The sequence below is a fragment of the Diabrotica undecimpunctata genome, chromosome 3 (assembly GCF_040954645.1).
Source record: "Diabrotica undecimpunctata isolate CICGRU chromosome 3, icDiaUnde3, whole genome shotgun sequence".
Classification (NCBI taxonomy): Eukaryota; Metazoa; Arthropoda; class Insecta; order Coleoptera; family Chrysomelidae; genus Diabrotica; species Diabrotica undecimpunctata.
In genome coordinates, this window is record NC_092805.1 from 29,979,093 (window position 1) to 30,005,355 (window position 26,263).

Sequence of the window (26,263 nt, forward strand, 5' to 3'; positions counted from 1 at the left end):
CGGAGAATTCTAGAATGGAGACCAAGGACGACAACAAGAAGCACGGGAAGACCTCAAAAAAGATGGGTAGATGACATAAGAACAGTGGCAGGCAAACAGTGGATTAGATTGGCGCAAGATAGAGAAAGATGGAAGCAATTGGGAGAGACCTACATTCAGGAGTGGATGGAAAATGGTTGACAAAGACATAATTAGCTAACGGATCACCTTATTAACTACCGGGTGTCTATGGTTACATTACAATCCAGGATGGCCCGCGGGAAAATAACAGAAATAGACTGTCTTAAGGAAGCGTGCTTGCACTTCTTCTCTATAATATTTAGACTAATGACTTGCCAGATCACTTTAAGATGAGGCGCTTTATTTATGCTGATGATGCGGTGGTGACTCCATGGGGGAGAGATTCTGAAGACGTAGACATCTAATTATCGGCTGCGCTGGAAGAACTAGCAGAGTACTACAGAAAAAATCGCTAAGACCAAACCCAAAGAAAAATCAAGTCTGTGTCTATCATCTGAACAATTATCAAGCCAGAAAAAAGCCAAATATGGCGAGGAGAACTATTAGAGAACGGTACAGTACCAAAATACTTGTGGGTAAAATTGGATGGCAGGTTTACATTTAAGGTGACATGCAAATCCCGAACATATATTGGTTTCCACAGGCTCAGATATACAGTCACTTTGACCTAATGACGCCTAATAATAGAGCTGTCCAAAGTGGTGAAATATTGTAACAAGTAGCTACCCGAAAAAGAGATTTGATTGTTTGTGCTTACCACCATCTTAGATTTTTAAGCCAAGATTTTGTCTTTTTTTTTCTGAAATAATCTGCTTCTCAATATTTTTCCTTGCATCACTTGATGGATTCTTTCCCGAGTGTCTCATTACATGCGCAAATTCAGTATTATTATTCTTAAAGGCAGCTTTTGTTACTTGTGATGTTCAACAACGAATTTCTGAATATGGGTCCCGATCGCTCTTTATTTTGAAGCCTAAATAAGTTAAATTGCCAATTCTTTGAACTGGTTGACCGTTTATACTCGTCACTCCTCAACTTTAGACTCGTGACATGCTCTCATTAATCAGTCTAATAGAAGCCATTGTAGCTATTTACTGGTAGAACCGCATTATCTACATATCATAACGTTAATAGGAACATAGTAGATTTTGATTCTAAATAGATTATCCTGTAGTGCCTAGTCAAAAATGTTTTTGGAGTACATTTAAATATGAGCACAGATAAAATGCATCTCTGTTTGATTCTCCTTATATCAACTGCTTTCGAAACTCCACGATCAAACCCAATTGAAGTCTTTTTTGTCCCCGGTATAAGTTAGCAATAATTATTTTATCTTCCAAGTAGATATATGCCACTTTCAGTATGGACAGTGTAGAAAAATATCTTCATTGACGTCTCGGTGTTATTATACTAGAACTTACGGTTGAATAATATCTCTCTCGATCTCAATCCATTTCTAAATCCGAACTGGTTACTACTTATCTTTTCTTCCAGTTTTTTTTTTATAAATACTCTTATTAATCACCCTCAGAATTACTTTTTTTTCGTTCATTTTTTGCCAAAGGATAAAGGTGAACCCCAGCCAATCGGTTGAAATTATGCCAGTGATATACATTGAACTAAACACTAGAATGAATAAAAGAATTGAAATGAATCTGGAAAAAATGTACCGATTTAATGAGTTAATATAATATAATCATCAGCCTGATGGAAAAATTGTTCCAAAAAAAACGTCGTTCACATAAAATGTGATAAATAAATAATGTTTCATTTGTCTCTCAGGTTCTTCTTGAAGCTGGTGCGAATTCGGATCAAGCGGATGTAGATGGCTGGACACCACTTAGAGCAGCAGCTTGGGGTGGTCACACAGAGGTAAATGATGATTATCTAAAACATAAATATACTTGTTTATTTATTTATTTAATTTTCTTAGGATTATATGGTAAATATCAATATTAATTTTAGGTAGTGGAATTACTCGTAAAGCATGGCTGTGTCCTCGACAGTGTCGATGCAGAAAACCGCACAGCGCTCCGAGCAGCTGCGTGGTCAGGTCACGAAGAAATCGTCAAAATTCTCCTCCAGAACGGCGCCAGCGTTAACTTGACAGACCACGAAGGTCGAACGGCCTTGATAGCTGCCGCTTACATGGGCCACGCAGAGATTGTGGAACATCTGTTGAATTTCGGTGCTGACATTAACCATGCCGATGCAGACGGGCGGACTGCATTGTCTGTTGCAGCTCTGTGTGCTCCACGAACGCCTGGGGCCAGCGTTGTTGCTACCTTGTTGGAAAGGGGTGCTACGGTTGACCATAGGGATAAAGAAGGTATGACACCGTTGCTGGTTGCTTCATTTGAGGGGCACAGGTATGTACAATATCATTTGTAATTTTCTAACCTTACAAATATTCCTTGTTCTTTTCATTTCCTTTGACCTACTGTAATAGTAAACTTTTAACTTTTTCCATTAATTATTTGAAGTAGTAGCTTGTTTTTAACTTTATTTTTAATATAACTTTAAATATATAAGTATATATTTCCAACAAGATATTTTTCAAAAAAATATCAGTATCACTTTCAAATAACATCAGATAAAATTTAATTTTCATTACAATCAATTCTGGCTTAATCCCATACAAACGTAATATTCATCAGTTTCAGAAATAGTACCATTATCCATTAAAGGTACCTATAAAAGTACAAGTTTTAAATAAAACCAGCACACATCTTATCATGAGATGATGAACATATAGTACTGTTATCTTAAATTACGTAGGCATATTTTTATATGTATGTTCTGTAGTGCGATTTCGTGGAACTTTTTCCTGAATCATCAATTACACCTAACTGTATTTGGAATATCTGGTTCTTGCAGATTTCTTATTGGCTTATGGACAAAACCATGCAGTGGCGTTTTATTAAAATATTATATTTATATAGAATTAAGGCACAATTGATTGTCATGAAAATTACATTTTTAACTAATGCTCCTCGACTGTCCAATATAGGCCTGCCGCAGGGAAGTATTTTAATTCCACTTTTATATATTTTATATAATATAGATTTAGAAGTCATTGTTCTTATTAACACAAAAATACTACAATTTGCAGATGATGTGGTACTCTATTCATCAGACAAATCAATCGATGTTTCTAAAAATAATTTAACAACAGCTATTTCAACAATACATGCATATTATGAATCAAATGGATTAAGAGATTATCAGAATCCAAAACAGAAATCTGCTTGTTTTCTAGAAAACATAGAATTCCAGAAGGGTATATAAATTGTGGTCAATTCAAATTTCCAATTAAAAACTGTATCAGATACCTGGGAACTTATTTAGACAGAAAACTTTTGTGAAAAGATCATATTCAACATATCAATAAAAAAACCGAAAAATCTATGAATATCCAAGAGCTTTCTGTAAAACAAACTAGGGTGCAGATCCCAACATTAGTTTAATGTTTTATCGATCAATGATACGACCAGTTTTCGATTATAGCTGTCACTTGTATGGAAACGCATCGAACACCCATTTAACAAAAATTGAGGTACAGAAAAATAAGTGCCTACGCTTGTGCCTTGGGTATCTGAAATCTACACCAAGTAATGTAATGGAAATTGAAGCTGTTGAACCGCCATTGAATTTACGGAGGCAGTATCTTACCGACAAATATATAGCTCGTACCATTAGCAGAGACCAAGTATTTCTCAAAGATATACACAATCTGGCTGTTTTAGATTTGACTAAAAGGTATTGGTTTAAGAAAAAATCTCCACTCGTGGCGGTAAGCTATAGAAATCTGTCTAAATTCAAAGAGGTACTTTATAAGGGTCATCTTCCACCAGTTTATACTGAAAAGCCTCATGTACTATTCTCAATAAAAATCAAGACAGAATTTCTCAATGATGTCCAAGGCCCCATGTTTAACGCAGAAATTCAGAAGAGATGGCCTAATTATTATTATATGTTTACTGATGGTTCAAAAAAAGGAAATATCACTGCTTGTGCAGTATACCAACAGAATTCTGGACTACAGCATAAATATAAGTTACCTGATGAAGCCACCATCTACACATCCGAAATGCTGGGTTTAAAGTTTGCTCTTTCTCACACTTTGATAAAGGAAATGAAGAACTGTGTAATATTTACAGACAGTAAAAGTGCAGTAGAAAGATTATGTGTAACAAATAAATCCAAGAAATTGACTAATCTTGAAATAGAGATTTTAAAATTGTACTACGAGGTATCAAAGCTCGGAGGAGAAGTTATTATCGCATGGATCAAAGGCCATTCTGGGATAAAGGGTAATATAATAGCAGATGATTTGGCAAAAGAAGCATTATCAAGCGGAGAAACCATAGACAACAATATTCTACCGGTGTCAAATATAGATGTATATAATAAACATCGGCTCAAATTAAAATGGCAAGCCAATTATACGGATTCCGAAAGTTAGTCATCCTTTAAATATTGGCAACCCACACTTCTTAAAAAAAGGTGGTTTCATTCAGAGTCCAACAGAAGTTTTATTAAAACTATTAATAGGCTAAGGTCAAATCATGCTCTAACACCTTCAAGAATGTACAAAATGAATTTAGCAGACACTCCAAACTGTACTTGTGGTAAATATGCAGATTTAACACATATCCTATTAGAATGTGTAAACCAACAAGGAAATATTACATGTTTTTATGAAAACTTACGAAAACTAAATGTCTGTTTCCCATTTCACATAAATGAATTAATTTTCTCTGGAAACGTAGAAATTTTTAATTGTATTTATCAGTTAATAAGAAATTGTAAATATAAACTTTAAACAATATAATGTACTAACCATAGAATTAAGATGAAACTTGTAAGCAATTTGCAAACATACCAATCATGTAATAAACCTTTTAATACGAAAAAAAAAAATAAATAAAAAAAAATAAATAAAAAAAATATAAAAAAAAAACAAAAAAAAAATGTAAAACAAAATTATTACAAAAGATGACCAAAACAAAATAAAATATATATATATATATATATATATATATATATATATATATATATATATATATACATATTACATACAATATCAAAAAGTAATAAAAGGAAATAAAAAAAAAACCTTTTTAACCTTTGTGAAAACACAGCCAGAACAATGAAAATAAAATGAAATTGAATGAATTGAACAATGAAAACATTTTAAGATACTATCAATCTGTTGCAATATTAGAATCTTCTGACAGCTCACAAAGAGTCATGAAGAATCTTTGAAATACGTGTTCTTAGTTCGCGTTATAAGATACTCTTATAGGTCTGCCCAAGTAAGTGACTTTTTAAGTACGCAAAATATTGAATAGATCATCCACAGGTCTACCCTGACTTGCCACCAGATGACTTCTTATTCCTGGTAATCAAAACAAATTGTGGTATCAATATTTTCAAACGCATAGATAAGTTGTTGATACTACGAAAACACCTCTTTTGGAACTATGTACCTTAAAATAAATCCATTTTAGACGACAAACATTTGTTGTTGCTTATCAGTTCAAAATTTAAATATTAATCTAAATAGAAAATCTTTCTATGCAACTTAAAAACCCTATCTTCTTTTTAGGGATGTGTGTGAACTTCTTCTGGAAAATGAAGCTGACGTAGATCACTGTGACCATGGAGGTAGAAGTCCTTTGTGGGCAGCGGCTAGTATGGGGCATGCACCAGTCGTAGCTCTTCTGTTATTCTGGGGCTGCTGTATAGATTCCATGGACTCTGAAGGTCGGACTGTATTGTCAGTTGCTGCAGCACAAGGTAAGGTGATATTTTAATTTAATTAAAGTAATTTTTGTGTATAAGTTGATCTGATCGTCTGAAAATCGAAGAAATATAAATGAGAAATATGTTTAAATACAATATTTTGCACAACTGATAACATTTATCCAATGGCCAATACCTTGATAATGAAATGTGGCGAATCCGGCACGTTATATGCCCAATCTATAAAAAAGAGGATACGCTGAAATGTTTGAAGGCCACGAAAAAAGTTGGAGGATGAAGTGGCAGCGGGCGCGCAAGATTTGTGGAAGAGAAAACTTGGAGAAGAGCGGCACGGAACCGGTAATGTTGGATGCATATTTTGGATGAAGCCAAGTCTCGATTTGGTGAGAGACTATAAAATCAATGATGACGTATGCATTAGAAATAAGATCCGACACAGAGAAAAAACATTGTATCTATTGGACACGGCAATAAGAATGCTGAGAGGAATTACAGAAAACACGCTGGAGATAGAATAAGAAGAGAATGTTACTGAAACAGACTAAATAATAATTACTGCTTACATGTATACTGATGGCAAAAAAATGCAACACCTAGAAGGACAAATTGTTTTTAAATATTTATTTATGGATAACATAAACAAATATGCAACATTTTATAATACGCAACAAAAATTAATAATGAGTGGCTCTTCCTTGATTTTCTATACACTCAGTTACTCTATGGGGCATTGATCAAATTAAGTGGTCTATATTATATATTCATCGTACCAAAATATTCATCCACATTCTTGTTATGGCATTCCGCAATCCACAAGTCTTCTAAGTTTGCTGGAGGACGTGGCAATCGATTTAGGTTTCGACCTACCATATCCCACACATGTTCGATGGGTGACAAATCAGCTGACCTTGATGGCCACTCCAATGTCGCTATACCAGATTCTTTTACGAATTCCATGGTTTCACAAGCAATATTAGGTCTTTCGTTATCCTGTTGAAAGATTGCATTTGGAATAGTTTGTAGGTAGGGATGTAAAACCGGTTGCAGTACTTCACCAATATATCGTTGAGCTGCCAGAGTGCCGTTACAAAGAACCAGAGGTGATATGCTTCCCAAACATATAGCACCTCATACCATAATGCTTGGTTGTCTTGCTGTATGACGTTTAACAGCCTATAAAAGTCTATATTTCGTCTCTCACGTCGAAAACGTCTTACCCTAATGCGCCCATCAAAACCACCCACAGAACCGTAATAACCGTATACAATTTCAAAAATAACTAGTTTTTATTACAGGTTGTGTTGAAGTCGTCAGACAACTGCTGGACAGAGGTTTAGACGAACAGCATCGTGATAATTCAGGATGGACGCCACTACATTATGCTGCCTTCGAAGGTACGTAAACAACGAGGAAACAGAGTTAAAAACTTAGTATTAAGCATTAATTCACAATATTTAACGAATTATTTTCTTCATTTGAAAACAGCTTGTCTAAGCTCTCTTCCATAATCTAATCCTGATATACGATTCTGCAAGATTCTTAAACATATCTGGTTGTCAGTAATACCACCCCTTCATTTGATTTAAAAAAAATCGGAGAGAGCTAAATTTGGCAGAAATTCTAACAATTAATTCATATTGCAAATTCTTCGATTTTTTTAGTACAAAAACGACTTTTGAATAGGTGCATTGTTCAGACGAAAAAGTGGGAAGCTTTCTTTTACAAACCAGGCTATTTCTATATCTATTTCATTTGGCTGGTCAAGAAGATGTTCTAGGATCTCCCACTACTTAATTTACTCGACTGTTGATAATTAATTGAAAAAGTCACTTTGAAATATCAAACACATTTGGTAGAATGTTTGAAGCCGATGTTATAGCAATTGCTTTCTTCAGTACTGAGCTGGCGTTTCTTGGAATGTTCTTGTGAATTAAATACATCCGTCGTAACAAATTGGTTAAAGTCTTCTTAAAACAGTTTTTTCGTTTTTTGTGTATAATGTTCTGTGGTGCATTTTATAATATGTAATGTTTTCTCCTAAGGTGCCTAAAGTATTAGTTTAATCACATACACCTTTCATGGTCGATTATTGAGAACCAAATTGTGTATCTTCTCGATATTTTCTTCTCTAGCTTCTTCTTGATCCCTTTTACGGAGAATATCTATTTCTTTACTGTTAGTAATGAAGGTATATACTATTCCACCAATTTTATATCAATTTCTGTTGGCAATAAACCAACAAAAAATATTATTTACTTCATACATCAACTTATTTTTCATCAAATGTTCCAGTATAATAAAACAGTAACTAAGATAAATATTATAAATGGATGTCCGAAAACTTTTCAACTAACCTTCTTATTAATATCAATATTCTTCGGTGAAAGATATTCGAACATCATCCATACATCTTTATTTTATTTTATTTTCAAAGTTAATTTTAAATAAAAATGCTTTATTTCAGGGCATCTTGATGTATGCGAAGCATTACTAGAAGCAGGAGCGAGAGTAGACGAGACTGATAATGAAGGAAAGGCCCCATTGGCCCTGGCTGCACAAGGAGGTCATACGGTTTTAGTCAATTTATTTATAGATAAATATAACGCACCAGTAGATCAAAGGCCTCACGACGGAAAAACTGCTTTAAGGTAAGGGCTTCGAAATCATTTGGATTTTTGCTTTTTACTTAATTCCATCGTAAAAACTTATTAAAGTCAAAATCGTGCGATTGCGTTATTCTGGTTACTGCTTTTAGTTCTCTTCCATTTTTTACTTTTCTAGTTTCCATTTTATGATCAGAGAACGGTTTCACGATTAATGCTCTGAACCCATTTTATTCCACGTTTTATTTGCTAGGAGATTACCTTATATATTTTTGTTTGATTTTCGCTGCTAAAAGCTGTTTTATTGTCATTGGAAACATTGGCAAACACAGTATGACTATGATATTTATATTTTTTTCTGTATTTCATTCAAACACTATGAAATAAGTTTTATTTCTTTAACTTGCTATTTAGAAACTCTTTCCGGTTTCTTTAATTTTTACAGAATCGACATTTTGAAATCGCATTTAGTTCCTTGGGGTAAATATCGTGATCCTTTTGATTCATTTATGTACTAAAAAGTATTTCAAGTTGTGTTATTTTTAAAGCGACAAATTTTGTGGTTATGTTACGTTGAGAGTGACATTCAATATTAACACAAACCATAGACATATAATTCAAATATACTGATACAAAGCAGTCCCTTATCTCTTTCTAATCGGCCGGGTTTAGCCACCACGATACCTTCTCATTAGTTATTTAGGTCACGTGGTCGCTAAACCTGGCAAATTAGAAAGAGATGCAAGAATTGCTTTGAATCAGTTTTATCTATCGCACTGGGGGAACGCAACTGTATTGCAGCGCTCAGTCTATTTGTAATTATGTATATCGCTTACTGAGTTCTATAGTGGCACAACTGCAAATATGAACTAATGAGATAATTGACCATGAAGTTTCATGATATTATAAATGCCACTCAAATTTACAATTTATGGATAACAGGTCGATAGAAGAAACCAAATATTTGGCAAAGGGTTAGATATTAAATTTTTTTCCATTGTATGAATTTCGAGAACTTTGGTATACATATGCCAGTATTGAATTTAAGTTTTATAGTGTTTGTGGCAAAGGTGGCCGTAAATATAGGCACAAAGAGTTCATAAAATAAACGTTATTTCTTAGTCATGTTTTTATTCGCATTAAAGATATAATATATGAACACAACAATACTTGTCTTACTAATAACAATAAAAGAATCTTAAAAATAATTATCAGTTTTAAAAAAACCTCTACCAGGATAAAAACAACACAGCTACTTATCAATGAAATGTAAGTTGGTGTAAAATTCACTGTGGCTTTTAATAATTGCATTGGATCGAATAAGATACATTAAATCTTCATACTTTTTTCTGGCAATTGGAATTTGATTCTGATAGACTCTATCAATTTCAGTGTCTTTAAAAGAGTAAATTTTGTTGGGATTTCTGGTACGTATTTCTTTGAATAAGTTGACGATTTTAAAATTAGATTCTTTAAATGAAGTTTTATACAGGAAAATGTTAGGATTATGCTTTTCGACTTTCAGTATTAAAACATCACTTAACTTAAAGACTTCTCCTGTAGTATTAGTATTTAAATTGGAAGTAGCTTTTTCTGTTAATTTTTTCAAATCAAGGAAATATTTATGCGTATATTCGACTACTTTTAATGGTGTTCCACTTTTCTTAGATGTTTTTATCAGTGTTGAATATTGACCTGGTGTATATATTGGACCCGAATTTAGGGCCCTCTTAATATTTTTTTCGATAAGCAAATGTACATTGTCGCCTTCGTTCTGTGTGTGGCCAGTAACTAAATATTTATGCGTTATTGATTTATTTTATAAATTGTCACAGCATGTAAGGAAGCAGTCAGAATAAGTTTATTTTTTGCTGCCCAGTAAAACACTATTTCAAGATTTCCAGAGTTAGCATTTCCGGCTGTTTATCTTAAAAAATTGAGCAGACAGGTTCCTATTTCAGTCGCCCCTCGTTTTCCTTTGCCTTCGTGCCATACAAAACAACTTACATTACCTTGTCCTTTCTTGTCAAGGTGGCATACAGTGAAGTTATAATTAAATAAATAAATAAATCGATAATTTGGACTTATAGTAAAAGGATGAGACTTGACTATTTGGTGTTGTCAACGCCGCTTGTAAGTCAAAGCATGCTACTTGGTAATCTGGCGAAATCATGCCCTTATCTCTTAGTTTTTCTTCTCTGCTTAAGGTTTTTTCTTCTATATGTTTCGCATGGCACTCTTGTATTTTTTTTCTTTCTTCTTCGCTGCAGTTTTGAAAGGATACGCAAATATGGCATTGATTGTTTTTAGGGACTAAAAATGCAATATTAAATTCATGATTGAAAATTTCTGTGTACATTGAATATATATAGCAGTAGGCTTAATTTCTTTTTGACAATCTTCTGTATAATCTCTATATAACTGTACAATTGTTTTACTTCCTTCGATATATGGTTTTTCACTGTGCGCTCGAATGTAGTGACTTTCTATAGTAGGAATTGACGAAATGTGTTTCTTATATCATTTTTATTTCTTCTGATATATGTGTCTGCTTTTTGTGTTTTTCTCTAAGATTATCTCCTAATAAACCTTGTTTTTTTAGAAAAAAAAGTAAACCTATACTGCCACAACTTTGTTCGTTTATGGCATAAAGTGAAGTATTTCAAGTAAATTAAAATTCTATACCGACATAACCTTATATTTTGGGGGCATAAATAATATACTTTTGTCAAAAAATTAATTCCATAGTGGCACAACTTTTAATGTGCTGGTATAGACTAAAAAATAAGTTATTTTTATTGAAAGTTATAAAAGTTATAAAGTGGCATAACTTTAGTTGTGCCAATATTTACTAAAATAATCGGAAAAAATATTCAAACTTTTGAGTCACACTGGCCTAACTAAAAAATATGTATGTCAATATTGCTTTAACAAATCTTACTTGAATCAATAGCACAGTCACAATTAAAATGTGCTGGTTTTCCACATACAAGCAACACAAACACACCGGAAGTCAACGGCATACTAAATATGTGCCGGTTTAATGCTGCTTCTCCAGCGAAATGGAGGGAAATAATAATGAAGTGGTTATTACAAAACACCATTTTCTGAAAATGTGCCAGTATAGAACTCAGTGAGCGGTATGTCTATGACAAAAACATTATTTATTAAGAATGACATTAACCTAAAAACAACGAAAGGCCGATATTTGTACCACAATCAATTTTAGGACTGATTGTGTAATATATAACTAACTATTTCGCTGATTCTAGATATCTCAGATGTAGGTTGAACGTTCGCATTAATAGATACAGCACCAAATTGAAACGAACTAAATAATTCAAAAATGCATTGAACGAAATACAAGTAGTGCTAAACCAAGAAAATAAAATACATATCTTATACATATATAATGAACAGTCAAGAGTTAGTTGGTTCGGTTATCTAGCAATACTTATCTCGGTTAATTACTCCCTTAAAAGGGGATGAAATTGAAGGAGTGGTAGTCTACTAGGCACTATAGGTGTAGGCCTAGTTCCACCCTGCTCTTGCCGTTATTCGTCTTAGATGAATTACATTTATTTGTGCAGGGATATAAATAAAGTTTTGTTAGACGAAGTGAAAGTGAACCTTTGCGACGAATTAGTTCCTATTAAAGGCATGATGAATTGTGCCTAATACATTTAAATATTGATTGCTCCATTCATGGAAACATTTGACGGAGCATTTCAACATGTCATCCTTGTCACAATTCGAAGTTGGTTCAGACTTTTATGTAGGAAAATAATTTATTATTATCCTGATAATTTACCAGACCTAAATCCCATTCAGTGCTTATGGCACATTCTTAAGAAACGGTTATCTAAGATGAATACAAAAGAAAAAATAATAGAAGTGTGGTTCCACGATGATTAAGTCAAGAACATGTGCTCCAAACTAGTGGACTGCGCTAAACTCAGTGCCAAGACGTGTTGAATTTCTGCTATAACGATTAAGAGCAAAGGTTTTAGAAAATATATTTTTTTTTCATTTGACCCAATTAATTTTAACAGTATAGTATATTACAGCCACAATAATGACTTGTCATTTACATGCGGCGAATATAGGCAACACACAACAATCATGTGTGGAGAGGTACTTAATAATTTAGAAATTGACAAAAATTGCTAACAATAACTGTTTATAAAATGTTATTGTTAACATTACATTAGTTATTGTCAATGACAATAGATACTGATAATGATAGATGGCAGATAATTGACAGCGATATTAGTTTGATATTATTATTGATATATGCTTAGAGGTTTTCTGGTATAGTCGATTCACTGAGTTTGGGAAATTTTTGACAGGATCATTGTCGGCAACATACAACATAAAAATTCCTAGCGTGTCTTATTAATTGTTGAAATAAACTTAAGGTTGCATACTTTTTATATCACCTAAACTCGAAGATTGAATACACATTTTATCTGTTTTTAGGTTGGCGGCTTTGGAAGGCCATTACGATATAGTGCAAATATTGGTATCCAATGCAGCAGATATTGATTCAAAAGATGCCGATGGTAGAAGTACTTTATATGTATTAGCGTTGGATAATAGACTCGCGATGTCCAAATATTTCTTGCAACAAGGAGCAGATGTAGAAACTAGAGATTTGGAGGTTTGTATATGTTTTTTTTTATAAATAAAATAAATATAACAATAAAATGTTTATCAACATTAACAACCTGATAAAAATTATATTTTTTTAATAAAAGAAAAATTAATTAATTACTAACGACAATTTTATAGTAGACTAAAGCATAATAATGAACAAACGCTAATTTGACAGTTCGTATTTAACATTAGATAAATGTTGAGAATAGCTAAATAAAATATCTGATAATTGTTGACCTTAGCCTACTAGACAATGTTAAAGAAATTAAAAATACGCGTTAAGATGTTTTATTTTTTGAAGCGAAGCTTTTTTCAAAGCTCTACAAGAAGGCGCCATAGGTAGCGTCACAAAATAGCGGTTCTTCATAATATCAGTTTACTACTCTCGATCAATTCGTTTCTTGTCATCATATATTTACTTTAAGCAGGTCTAAATAATTAAAAACTGCATGAAAAGTAATAAAATACAGATATTAAATGATAAGTAAAAAATTAAAAGAATATTTATCAATAAAAGATTCGATTTTTAAAAGAAAAATTTTTCTTTTAAAAAATTAAGATCATTACCCTTATGCGCGCCAATGAGGAATACAAACATTTTTAATTGTACGTCAAAAAATGCTTAATAACTACACCTTAAACCGGTTTCAGAGCAATAAATAAATCATTAGGTTTTAAGAAAAATTTCAACACCTTGTATCTCGGAAAACGAAGCATTTATATATAGGAAACTATCATGTTTTCATGCAGAATCACCCCTTAAAGTTTCTCGCACTTCATTACTAACACCCTGTATATTATTCAAATAAATATTATTCAAATATATATATAGTGAAATAGTGAAACTCGGAAGTTGCCTAAATTTGGCGCAACAGGGTGATATACAATAAAAGTCCGCCTTCAATTTTAGTTGTTTTTTTTTATAAAGACAGTCTGTATTATTTTCAACAAACAGCTTACGCGATAAAAGATTTTATTTTATTTTAAAAGATTTTGTGCCTTTTAATTTGTATTAACTGCCCTAACTACGTTAAAATATTGTTGAAATTTCAATTTATTAGTAGAGAAGACTACAAGAAGAGCAGAATCAAAATTTTTAACTGTATTTACATTTGTAATAATTAATATGTTTTTTTGTAGGGTCGTACTCCATTACATGTGTCTTCGTGGCAAGGGCACACGGAAATGGTGACTCTGTTGCTTACTTACGGTAAAGCACAAGTAGATGCTTGCGACTTAGAAAATAGAACTGCTCTACATTCGGCGAGTTGGCAGGGGCATAGCGATATTGTAAAAATGCTTCTAGAACACGGAGCCATGCCCGACCATACTTGTAACCAAGGAGCTACAGCCTTAGGTGAGTGGCATTATTCATATTTTGCTTTTAAAGTACTACATAATGTTTTAAGAAACTTTTTTCAATACAGAAATATTTTTCCTGGGTAGTTTTAACTGTTTAGTTAAAGTATTCTGTCAGGCTTCTTTAATTCTTCTCCATTCTAATGGATATGTATATATGATAGCGTTGGTGGTATAATACAGAGTTGTGTTACGCCGCTAATAGAAAAAAAAATTAGAAAACCGTAGAATACGCCTTTTACCTTTTGTATGGTTCTGAAACTATTTTCTTGTGGCATTTCTATATTATGTACCATATTTAATGAGAACAAATCACTATTTTGTGATTTATTTCCATTAAATATAGTAAATTGCAACAAAAAGAGAAGCATTGGCAGCTGAAAATCACGTAACCATCGGCATTCCAAATGTGGCTATATAAGTGTATTCTTAAAATTCCTTGGACTGCAAAAGTCTAAAACGAAGAAGTGTGAATACGAATTGGACATGGCAGAAAACTTAAAAACTCAATTAAAGTAAGAAAAACATTGTATGTGGGCCACATTCTTCGATACGATAAATACTCTCTTCTACAGACATTGGACTAACCGCAGTGTTGAACAGATATTTTACGTTGCAAAAGATAGGGAAGCGTTGAAAGAAGTGATCGCCAACCTTCGTCAGAAGACGGTACAATAAGAAGATTGCATAACATTGTTCTAGTTGAAGAAAAATTAATTGTTTGACCCTTTGACACGTAGTCAGTTAAAGGACTATCTGCGAATTACTAAAAGTCCATAAACTCTTAGAGGATACATTTGTCTTTACATCTACCTATTGCTTGAGCTGTTGTGACTCAAGTACAAAATATTTCATACATTAATATGTTAGCTTAGAAAATTGGGATTACTCTTCTTAAAACAGTACAAATTATACTTTCTCACACTGTGGTCTCTTACAGCCTTAGCTAATTATTCCTATATGAAGTTCGTCAACATAACAGGAAGTAATTTCATTTGTAGCAATGTTATTTATGGACTCAGCCAAAACCTGGTCACGTTGACCTCTTAGTTTGACTATTTCAGTTCCAAGAAAAAGCAAGATTTTCAGAAATAATAATGCAAACGGTATTTTTTGTAGGCATAGCAGCTCAAGAGGGCCACGAACTGTGCGTAGTAGCGTTATTAGAACACGGAGCGGATCCAAACCATTCAGACGCTTGTGGACGAAATGCCTTAAGGGTGGCTGCCAAATCCGGCCATAGGGGAGTTGTAAGACTGTTGGAGGAGTACAATGCTAGATCACACAAAGTGGCGCATACTAGTAGTAGCGCCAATTCAATTACCTCAGGTAAGATATAAAGATTTGAATAGTTTTTCCACTTTTCCAGCTTCATTTTCTGTTTTTTTTTACATTACTTATGTACAATGTAAGTAAAATTCGATCAATTTTGTTTTTTACTCAGTGTTGAACATCATTATTTCAATTTAATCTTAAAAAACCTTGAACAAATTAATGTTTTTAACCTAAAAAGAGATATAAATCTGTCACGTCATTCAGCATGGTGACTAAACTACCAACAAGCCGTATAAAAAAGTGAATTAATAGCCTTCTCTAATTGCAATGTCTTCGATGGCTCTATATTAAAAATCTTATCTTGGATTTTGCAAATTTGTTTCTAAATATAGTGATTTTTTAGCTTCCACTGCAGAAACCAAACCATCTTGTGCCATTCTTTATCCTTCCGGAAGTACAGGTGATTGGTCTGATCAACAGAGGCGGTCGATGGTGTCGCTAGGTAATCACAGTTCCAATTCTAAATCTAGTTCCAATCTAACCGGTTCCAGCCAGTCCAGTAGGCATGGAGATAGGCAAAGGGAGAATGTGCAAAATATTCAGGTATGCTTTTAGTTATGTTTAGTATAGGTAGCACTATAATTAAGAAAAAATAAATAAGTTTTTCATTATTATTTTGTACTCATTACATCATTTTTTTTTTAAATCTTCAATTCCCCTCCTATTTCTTACTCATTTCTTCTTAGTAAGTCTAGGCTGTAGCAGCCGGTATTTTGAATACATTATTTTCGAGTTTATAATATGCAACTGCGACCTACATTATCAAAGGTGATATTGCAACGATTATAACTAACTCATCAGTGAGCAAAAGAAGGTACCGACCATTACCTTTTTAATTCTAAATAATCCATTCCAGACGATGGCCTATAAACCCCTAAAACAATATATTATGACAAAATCCTTGTGTTAATTTATTTAAAATGTTGTTACTTAAGTATCTACTGTTTTATTTATTGCAGCCCATGTCGTTCACGCAACAACTTCAGCAGTGTACGAGAGGCGGCAAAACGAGACCCCTAAGTAAGTTGTTGTCGCCTCTCCAAAGCGAACCACAAAGCCCTATATACGCATCACCTCCCTTAAGTCCAGTGAACGACCCCCCTAACGTGTTTGGTAAGTAACTCTAATTGATATTCAATATAATAATGAAAGTATTCCAAATATAAGAATTAGGGATTTGTGTGGGTACCTGAAGACAGCTAATTTAGAGAGGTAAAGCTGATTGATGGAATAGTATGGAATAGTAGGAATGGAAAAATAGTAACGATTTAGGAAGTACCTAAAGGAAAACTATTTATTTACAAATCACCTAGACACGGATGACTGATTTACAAAATTGTTAGAGGCGTATATATGTTTTAGAAAGTATCAACCTTGGAGATAAGTAGAAGAAAGTACTCAAGAATGATATAGCAATTTTCTAGTGTCGCGCCAATGATATAAAAGATAACTATAGAAGATTAAAGAAGTATTTAGATACTGATTCATAAGTTATCTAGAGAGGTAGTAACTTATCAGGAAATAGCTTGAAGTTCAGTAATTTAGGGAATATCTACATATATATGACAACCTCTGGGTACTCGTTTTATTAGCCATACATCTCTAGTGGGTAATTTAGGAAATATTTTATGATTTTTTATAATAATAGACCATAATTCCTCATTTTGGTGTGTTCCAGATTCCTTTTTAGGCGCTATGAATATCTATCAACCAGTTCTTAGGCACAATAATTTTGCGAAAGCTCCCGACACTCATTTTGCCCGTGATACTCACATGAGAATCATCCTGGGCAACACCAGTGGGTCGCCTTTTAGCAAAGATAAGAAGTCAGAAACTGCACAGGATACTCAGAATTCCAAATCAAGGTAATCAAAATTTTTGTACATATATATTGCGTTAATAGGTGTGCCGACGTCTTGAGGTTCCTAATCTCCATTCTTTCCTATTTGGGATTTTTAATGAGCGTCACCATTTCAAAATGTTACAGAACAAAGAGGCATGACCACATAGTAACGAGACTTGGCTCACACTGATGCACATTATAGAGGTAACTGGCGCTCACGAAATCGAGGCGGTGGGAGATCGGGGCAATCGTTCTTTACTTTATGGACGACCAAGTATATCCCATACTTCCCTTATTACAGCAAGTTTGTCCTGGTTTTTACAAACATCTTATTTTATCATCAAATTGATTATACACTGATGGTTCTTTAAATCTGTTTCTTGAGATAGCAGCGGTAAAAAAAGAAGCGTCGAATAGAAGTATCAGAAGACCAAGTGCATTTACTTTTTTTTCTGCCTCTAAGTGCGCCTGCTTTTAAACATATTCCCATAAAACAATATAGTTCATCATTGTCAATTGTTTTACTCGTTTTTTTTTCGGTTCTCTGGATGTTCTTTGCTTCATTTTTCATCATTTATAGAAGCTTCTTCATTAATATGAATACAAATAATATCGTTTATATTCGTTGTAATTAAAAAATCTAAAAGATGTATCATATAACTAGCATTTTCGCCATAATGCGTGAATTCGGCACGTGCAGTTAAAATATGTCTTCTTCGTCTGTTACTGCTTGTTGCAATGGGTCGACTTTCCCACTCAATAACTGATGTCGCGGTGTATTTTGGACCTACTAAACAATCTTTCAATTCTGTGCTCACAAGTTCTGCATCAGATTCTTTTTTGCTGCTAATTTATAAAGGATCCTCTTCAGACGTAGTCTCCAAGATAATGTCTTGAAAGTCGCCATTTGGCTTTTGATCACTCTCGTACTCGATTTCACAATCAGATTCATCATCACAATTCAAGGTATTGAATCCCAATCAGGATCCTTAGGAGACCCCACTTACCTAAGTAATAAAATCTTTGAACCGGTCGCACCTAAAGGTCTCGCCACACTGAAATAATCCAAGATTGGTGGCCTTTCACACACAACTAAAATAATATTGCCAGCAGCTTCAAATAATCATAATATCTTACGACTAACAGGTCTGGGGTCAGACTCTTAAGAAACTTAACACGCTCAGCCCCGACTGGCATCAATTTGATGCCTCACTAAACCGTACTTTTGGGACAGTGAGGAATCACTCTACTGGTTCACTTCAGTTTTTTAGTACGGACACCATATCATGGACTGCAGACCACGTAGCAATATAAATTATATGTTGTAAAGGTCAAAAAAGTGATTTCAGGTGGTAATAAACTGGTCTTAATACAAGAACAATACGAAGGTCTCGTTGCTCATTATCGGCCCGTCATTGGAGTGATTTATAAAGGACTCAAATTCGTTAAAATGTATCAAATCATTACTCAAACTAATCTATTAATATTAGCATGCTTACTTATATAAAGCAGAAAAAAATAGTCAATAAAATAAAATTGTAAAAAATAATAAACTTCAAGAAAACTGTATTCATGGCTGTTAAAAATGGATATATACAGACAACAATAAACTAATATCTAAATAAGTGGTGGTCATTGTTTGTATGTGATTAATTTGATGATGCCTCAACAATTTTTTGTGATAATTCGATTGTCAATGTTTTTTGAAAATTAATTATAAATGCAGAAAGGAATCCACGACTCCTGTCTTATTTACAAATGACCACTGACCACTAGACAAGAAAAAAAAAATATAACGGCGGGGCTGAACGTGTTAGTAATTTTTTATCGTTACATTGCATGTTTACAATCTACTCTATACACAGAGTAATAAGTAAGTAGTCTGTCAGTAAATTAACGTGAGTTAGGTACCGTCCAGTGACGGTTTTCTAAGTATTATTGCGGTAGGTCTTCTGGCCATACTTTCTTCAATCTTCTTTCGGGAAATGGTTGGGTGAATAATTTATTTATCAGTTCGTTGAGTGATTCTTTATTATGTCCTTAAGTAATGGGATGTCCAGATCATTGTGAAGTGTTTGGTTAGATACATACCATAGAGCTTTACTTATCATACGGAGTATTTTGGATTGGAATGTTTGAAGTATCTTCGTATTTGAAGGTTTACTACATCCCCATAGTTCTATTCCATATGCTCAAACTGGTATAAGTATAGCTTTGTACAGAAGCAGTTTATTTACAAGGGATAACTGAGACCTTTTGTTAAATAGCCAGTTCATATTTTTTAGTTTAAGATCTAGTTGTTTCCGTTTAGTGTTAATGTGCATTGTCCATGAAAGTTTTTCATCCAGATGCAATCACAAGTATTTGACAACTGGTTTTATAGCAATGGAAGTATTATTAATATAAACTTGTGGACATATAGATTTTCTTGTTGTAAAAGTAATTTGTACCGATTTGCTAGCATTAACACTGATCTTCCATCGCTTAAGCCAGTTTTGTAATTGGTCTAAATGATTTTGTACTTTTTGTGATGCTACATTGGGGTCGATATCCACTGCCAAGATTCCCGTGTCATCGGCAAAAGTAGCTAAGAAGGTATCATTGATGGTTAGAACGTCTGCTATCGAATATCAGATACTGAAATGGGCCCAAAATGGCTACCTTGAGGTCCGCCAGATTGTATTATGTGGTAATTTGAGTAGCTGTCTTCAATTTTCACCTGGAAGTAACGGTCAGTAAGATACGATTTTAGTATATAGTTGGTCTGTCAGGTGTAATTTCAGTTTGTAGAGGAGACCTTTATGCCATATTCTATCAAATGCCTGTTGTATATCGAGAAACACTCCAGAGCAAAACTTTTCTCTTCGAGAGTTGTTTTAATTATATTTACTATTCTGTGGCATTGTTGATTGTTCACGTCTAAATCCGAATTAGTGTTGTGGTATAATTTCGTTTATGGGAACAACTTGCTCGATTTTATGTAATAGTAGCCTTTCTAATACTTTCGACATTGTTGGGAGTAGGCTTATAGGGCGATATGAATTTGCTTGCCTTGCTGGCTTACCAGGTTTCGGAATCAGAGTAACTTAAGCAAATTTCCATTGTATTGGAAAGTATCGAAGACGTAGTATTTGACGTTTCTATTTTCACCTCAGAAATCTGCCGCATTCATAATGACAATTTAGAACAAATAAGTGTATTTATAAAATACCTTGTGGACGTAAAAAGTTTTAGTTAGGTGAAACTTCAATACCGATGAATTTTAAACGAATTCTTTTAAATATGTATAGAGCAAATATCCTTTTCCGTTTCTTACTCGTAACATTACATTGTATTTTCTTATTTATAGCAATCAGAAACCTAAGAGAAACGGAATAGTGACGAATCCGGCATTGCGGCTCGTTGCCAACGTGAAAAACGGACTTGACAGTGCTGCGGCGAACCTGCGCAAATCGACGTCGGGAGCGAATCCCGCCTCGAAAACCAATAGTTTCCATTGGCGTAAAGAAACACCTTTGTAAAAGGTAGAAGGGATTAAATTCACAGCCAACTAGTCAATACAATGGTAAGTTATCAGGTTTTTTATGTATTTTGTTGCAGAATGGGTATTCAAATCAACAGAATAAGCTTTTTCCTTATGTAATTTTATGTAATGTACACTGTGGATTCATAATGAATGTGTATTATTACCTCAAGATTCTATACCAGTAAATATGTAATCATTTCTAGACTGGATTATATGTCATGTAAGCGAATTTCCTATTTATGTGTTACGTTTGAATGTTTTTAAAATGGCGTACATTTTAACGTTGTAAATATAAAAATTCTAATTTATATATGGAATCTGCAACTAATACCCAATTGTTTATGAATCATTCGTATTAAATATTTTTATTAATTATATTTTATCTTTTGTTGCAGGTTATAACCTGGACTTTAAAAATAAAATGAACAATGCTAACATATAACAACACTCACCTAGTCTTAACTATATCAAAGAAATAATTTTTAATAGAGTTTAATTTATACAATAGATTTTTTTCAGACTTATGTTCGACTACATGACTCATCACGCTGTTTCGTTTTTTTTTGCTATACAGGATATTTCAAATTTTATCTAAAAACTACTTGAAAAGTATTATCGACATACATACTTTCTCATTTTTAACTCTTCATCGGTGGATTAAAAAACTTTTCACAGATAAGAATTAATCAATTGCTAAATTTTTGCTTAAACAATAAAAATCAAATTTTATCTTGCCACGACGCTTTTAAAATAAAGCGCAAGCATAGTTTAGCTCACATCTATCCCTGTTATCATATTTTTAAGATCCCAGCTATGACTAAGCTGTTTTCAGAACATACGGAATATACTTTGTAAAAAAATATCAATATATTTTACACGTTTAGGCTCTTCTGTCAAAATATATTTGACAAGTAGCAATCTTATTTTAACATTATTAACTGTATTTTGTACATTGCGGGAAAATATTCCCTTATTTTGAATATAAAGCTGTTATTTGTCAAAATATAATTACAAAACAATTAACAAATGACAGTATTACTGTTAAAATACAATTGCCAACTGTTTAAATACTGTATTATAATTTCCGACTGTCAAAAGGAAGTTGTCAAGTGTCAAAATACAGTTGTCAATTGTCAAAATAGTCATTAAATATTAAAATAATTTTACACGTATCTAGGACGTTATCAAAGCAAACCCGTATAAAGCTGAAAACAAATGCACCTACCAAATGTTCCCCTATAACGAAAACTGCAGTACATACTTCTTTATTATGTATTCAAAAAAGTTTTTTTAGTTTTTGAAACATCCTGTATATCAATATTATTTGTATATTTCGTTCGGCCTACGTTAGACTTCAACGATGTGTAATAATTTTTTGATTGATACGTTTGACTTTTGTGATAGCTTAGTGTTTAATAATAAGTAATAAGTATTTTGTAAATCGTTTGAACGGCGTTGGTTAGGGTGTTTTTTGTAGTGGTTTTTAACAGTGGTGTAGTAAAAGGCTGATGGTCTTATATTTCTCAAATATAATATAAGTATGTATTCGAGATAAAAATATTTACAGGTACGTAGTAAGGCTCTCTCCCGTCTTTACAGATACTTCTTATCTAGATCTTTATATATTTCTCTGATAGTGTCCTCTTTCACAAGCTTTGTTGTCTTTAGATTCTCTCTGAATTTCTAGTTGCAAAAGTATATTAAATAGTTCATTATCTGACCTAGACATTGCATTTATTTTACAATATGAAAACATTTCTGTGAAATTTAAACGGACTATTTGCCTAGTATGGCAAAAAGAAAGTTTTTTTATAACTGAATAGATTTAGAAATTATTCAGTTAGAGTTCTTATCAATTTTTCTGTAGTATTCTGTTACATTCCTTGTATGATTTTGTAATTTGTAAATATTACTATTGAATAGTACCACACACAGGGAAAAAAAATTAAATTCGGAAGCTGTTATCAAAATATAGTTGACACATGTCAGTATTTTTCTGCCAAAATATGGCTGACACTGAAAATAGTTATCAGCGTTTAAATATAGTTATTAATTGTCAAAATCGATAATAATAATAAAAATTCAGGTAATTGCCTATTTATACAACTTTTAAAATATATTAATCAGTTGTTGAACTAGTTTTTAATTGTCAAAAATATAATTGACAAGTGCCATAATACATTTTCTAACTTTTAAAACACATTATTTATATATATGCCAGTAGTGTCCTAACTGTCAAACTTTAACTCACTTGCCAACTGTTAAGATATATAATTAACTGTCGAAATACATTTGTCAACTGTCAACATATTAGTGTATTTAAAATAATATTAACATTATTAGATATTGATATTATTTGACACCAGTTATTTTCCTTACGTGTAGTACTATTCTCAGAAAAAGTTAACTGAAATGTCGTACATAAAAATATTGTATTATATAGATTCTTCTAATTTAGGTATGAGTACATCTAAGAGATATAAACCATTGGCTAATGTGGGTTGAATAAATAATTTTGGAGTTAAGAGTAACAAATTGACAATATTTACCTGTTGGCTAACGAGAAATATGAGATCATCGGGTAAGTTTCGAGACGTAACAATACCAATATTGAAAAGTTCTCTAATAAATTGATAAGTAATATTTTTAGGGCAATATAAAGTTTCGTTGCAAATATTTAACATACGTCGAGTAGTGTTACAAATTATTGACAAATCCAGATACCCTATATATGTTCAGTAGGATCTCAGTTAAATGAATATTTTTGTATTTATCACAATTAGTTGCTAAGGTCGAATGGTTGTAGCTCTGGTCGTATAGATAAATTACCTAATGTATTTATTTAAAGATTTTTGTAAAATAATTTTTTTTATTTCCTTTCTTTATAATTTCTCAAACGTTAACATGTCAATATCGTTCAAACTACTGCTTATATTGACAGTTAGAAACTGTATTTTGGCAGTTGCCAATTGCATTTTGACAATTGACAACTGTATTTTGTTGTAAATCGTCATTTATTTTGCTAATTGACAGATATTTTTATAGTTGTCATTGTCAAATCATAGAAATGAAAAATAATTGTCAAAACCATTTTCGAAATGGGCGTAACTTACAATTTTCAAAGCCAAAGCGTTTCTGTACTTCCTTTTCTTCATGCTTTTTACATCTTCGCAACTCTTTCAAATCTCGAAAAGTTCTTTTTAAATTCTTTGAAGCCTTTTAGTTATTTAATATCTCTAATTTTCATGATCGATGGTCTAGAATAACTAACAGAATATGTAAAACATTTAGGCTGTCAACCACAGCTCTAAGAACTTTCCTGTTTTGAGATGTTGTTCTCCAATTTCAGTTGCTCAAATTAAGGAAAGCTATGAACATATTTTGATAGGCAATACAAGCAAAACGTATTTGTCTATGTATATAAAATTTGGTAAAAAAAATGTTTCATTCGGTAAACAGATGGGTGAATGTCGACCTAGATTCGGATCTTAGACTACTTGACAAAGCATTAAACATTATAAAAAATGTGTGATAACATAAATACCACCAGCATTCGATGAAAACCTCAAAAAGAGAGGGGGAATATAAAGTATATGATTAAAGATTTGTGAACCATGAGCAAAGATAATGACATGCAAACAAAACACAAAATGGAACTGATAGCTGAAGTAATATAAATTTCAGTTTCAGTGAAAAAACCTAAAAATTTATTAATCTGTGTGTTAGGGTTCAAAAAAAATATGTTGGAGGAAGGAAGAGTTACTTTTATTTTTCACTGTCATGTTTCATAGTTTTTTAAAATACTGTTTACTTATTTTTTTTTTAAGAAAGACTGATCAATTTTTCTTAATGAAAACGACTGTATTACAACGATTTCCTAATAAACTAAGACGGTTCTGATGGCCTAATAGCCTAAGATATTTTTGTATTACTTTTGTTTTGATTTTGTAATTGAAATCACTTTGTTGACTTTGTTTGCTAAAAGGAACCTTCCTATTGCTGCCTTCCACAACAAATACACTTTGGAATGTAGACTCATCTAAATTTTCTCATTGAAATTTAAAAAATTAAGTCTAAATGCAGAGTTTACACAATTATCGATGATTCAAAAATATGGAACACCTTTAGTAGAATACTTGGTATTAGGTACGCAGTTAAAATGACAACTAATCTACCGAATAATAAAGAAATTCGTTTTTTTATTTAAAAAATGATTTTTTAAGAATGTCCATCTTTGCTTCAGTATATTTGTCCAATTGTTTCTCGAAAACTTGATCCAAATCGTTATTCAAACAAAAATTTGGGAACCTATAAATACCACGGTGTATCAAGTCTGGTGAATAGGCAGAATTTTTAAATAATTCGTCACATCTCTCAATTTTTCCATTTGTTAAAATATCTTTGTTGGCAGGGACATACTCCTGATAAAAAGAGGATTTTTTATTTTGAGGGAACGAAGTGTATTATTCACTTTTTAATTTATTCTTTATTACTGCCTGTATAGGTAAACGTAAAAGACGTGTTAATTCTTATCGATCTGAGCTATAACCTTGAAAATTTACTTATTACCAATGAGTTGTAACAATCATTAAGGATTTTTCCTTTCTGTAATTATTTTTGTATATTTTTTTATTTATTAAAAACGTGTCCTAAACTAAATCCGGTTTGAACAGAACTGTCTCGTTTTTTTCGCACAGAGTTTGTTCAAAGACGGATTTAGACCACTCCTGGGGAAGTACCCGGTATATCAATTATATTATATGCCTTTTGTATTTACATAAAGCTTTAGTTTTATACAGTTTTAAACTCGTGCACTGTATATGTTGAAACAGTATTAAATAAAAATATTTAAAATATACTACACCTTGTTTTGTTTTTTACTTCTTGCTACGAGGCAGTCTAAAAATAAGTTAGCAGCAGGCTGTGACGTTCAAGACACTCCTTTTTGAACAATGAGGGAGTAACAGCTGACGAACAGATTTAAAAAGTGCATTGACACCAACTATTGTGTAGTGTAGATAAATAGTATATTAGTTAATTTAGATCTCCTAAAGTGAAAGTCATTGTATTGTTCGGAAACTATTTTCTTGTGGTATTTTAATATTATTTAGTATCGAAACGTCAAAATAAACGCAATTTCAACTAAAATTG

At 32.5% G+C, this 26,263-nt stretch overlaps 1 protein-coding gene across 2 annotated transcripts in view; it reads left to right on the forward strand.

The window, feature by feature from the left end:
- LOC140436609 (uncharacterized) overlaps positions 1-25,970 on the forward strand; it is a 97,733-nt gene extending 71,763 nt beyond the window's left edge. For both annotated transcript variants that reach the window (XM_072525573.1, XM_072525574.1), the window contains exons 4-16: positions 1,804-1,893; positions 1,987-2,390; positions 5,633-5,823; positions 7,086-7,184; positions 8,255-8,438; positions 12,873-13,053; positions 14,190-14,406; positions 15,528-15,737; positions 16,087-16,286; positions 16,703-16,856; positions 17,422-17,608; positions 20,936-21,151; positions 21,508-25,970. In XM_072525573.1, coding sequence (XP_072381674.1) covers positions 1,804-1,893; positions 1,987-2,390; positions 5,633-5,823; positions 7,086-7,184; positions 8,255-8,438; positions 12,873-13,053; positions 14,190-14,406; positions 15,528-15,737; positions 16,087-16,286; positions 16,703-16,856; positions 17,422-17,608; positions 20,936-21,107 — 2,289 coding nt within the window. In that variant the 3' untranslated portion in view covers positions 21,108-21,151; positions 21,508-25,970. The remainder of the gene's footprint in view (positions 1-1,803; positions 1,894-1,986; positions 2,391-5,632; positions 5,824-7,085; positions 7,185-8,254; positions 8,439-12,872; positions 13,054-14,189; positions 14,407-15,527; positions 15,738-16,086; positions 16,287-16,702; positions 16,857-17,421; positions 17,609-20,935; positions 21,152-21,507) is intronic.
- The last annotated feature ends 293 nt before the right edge of the window (positions 25,971-26,263 follow it).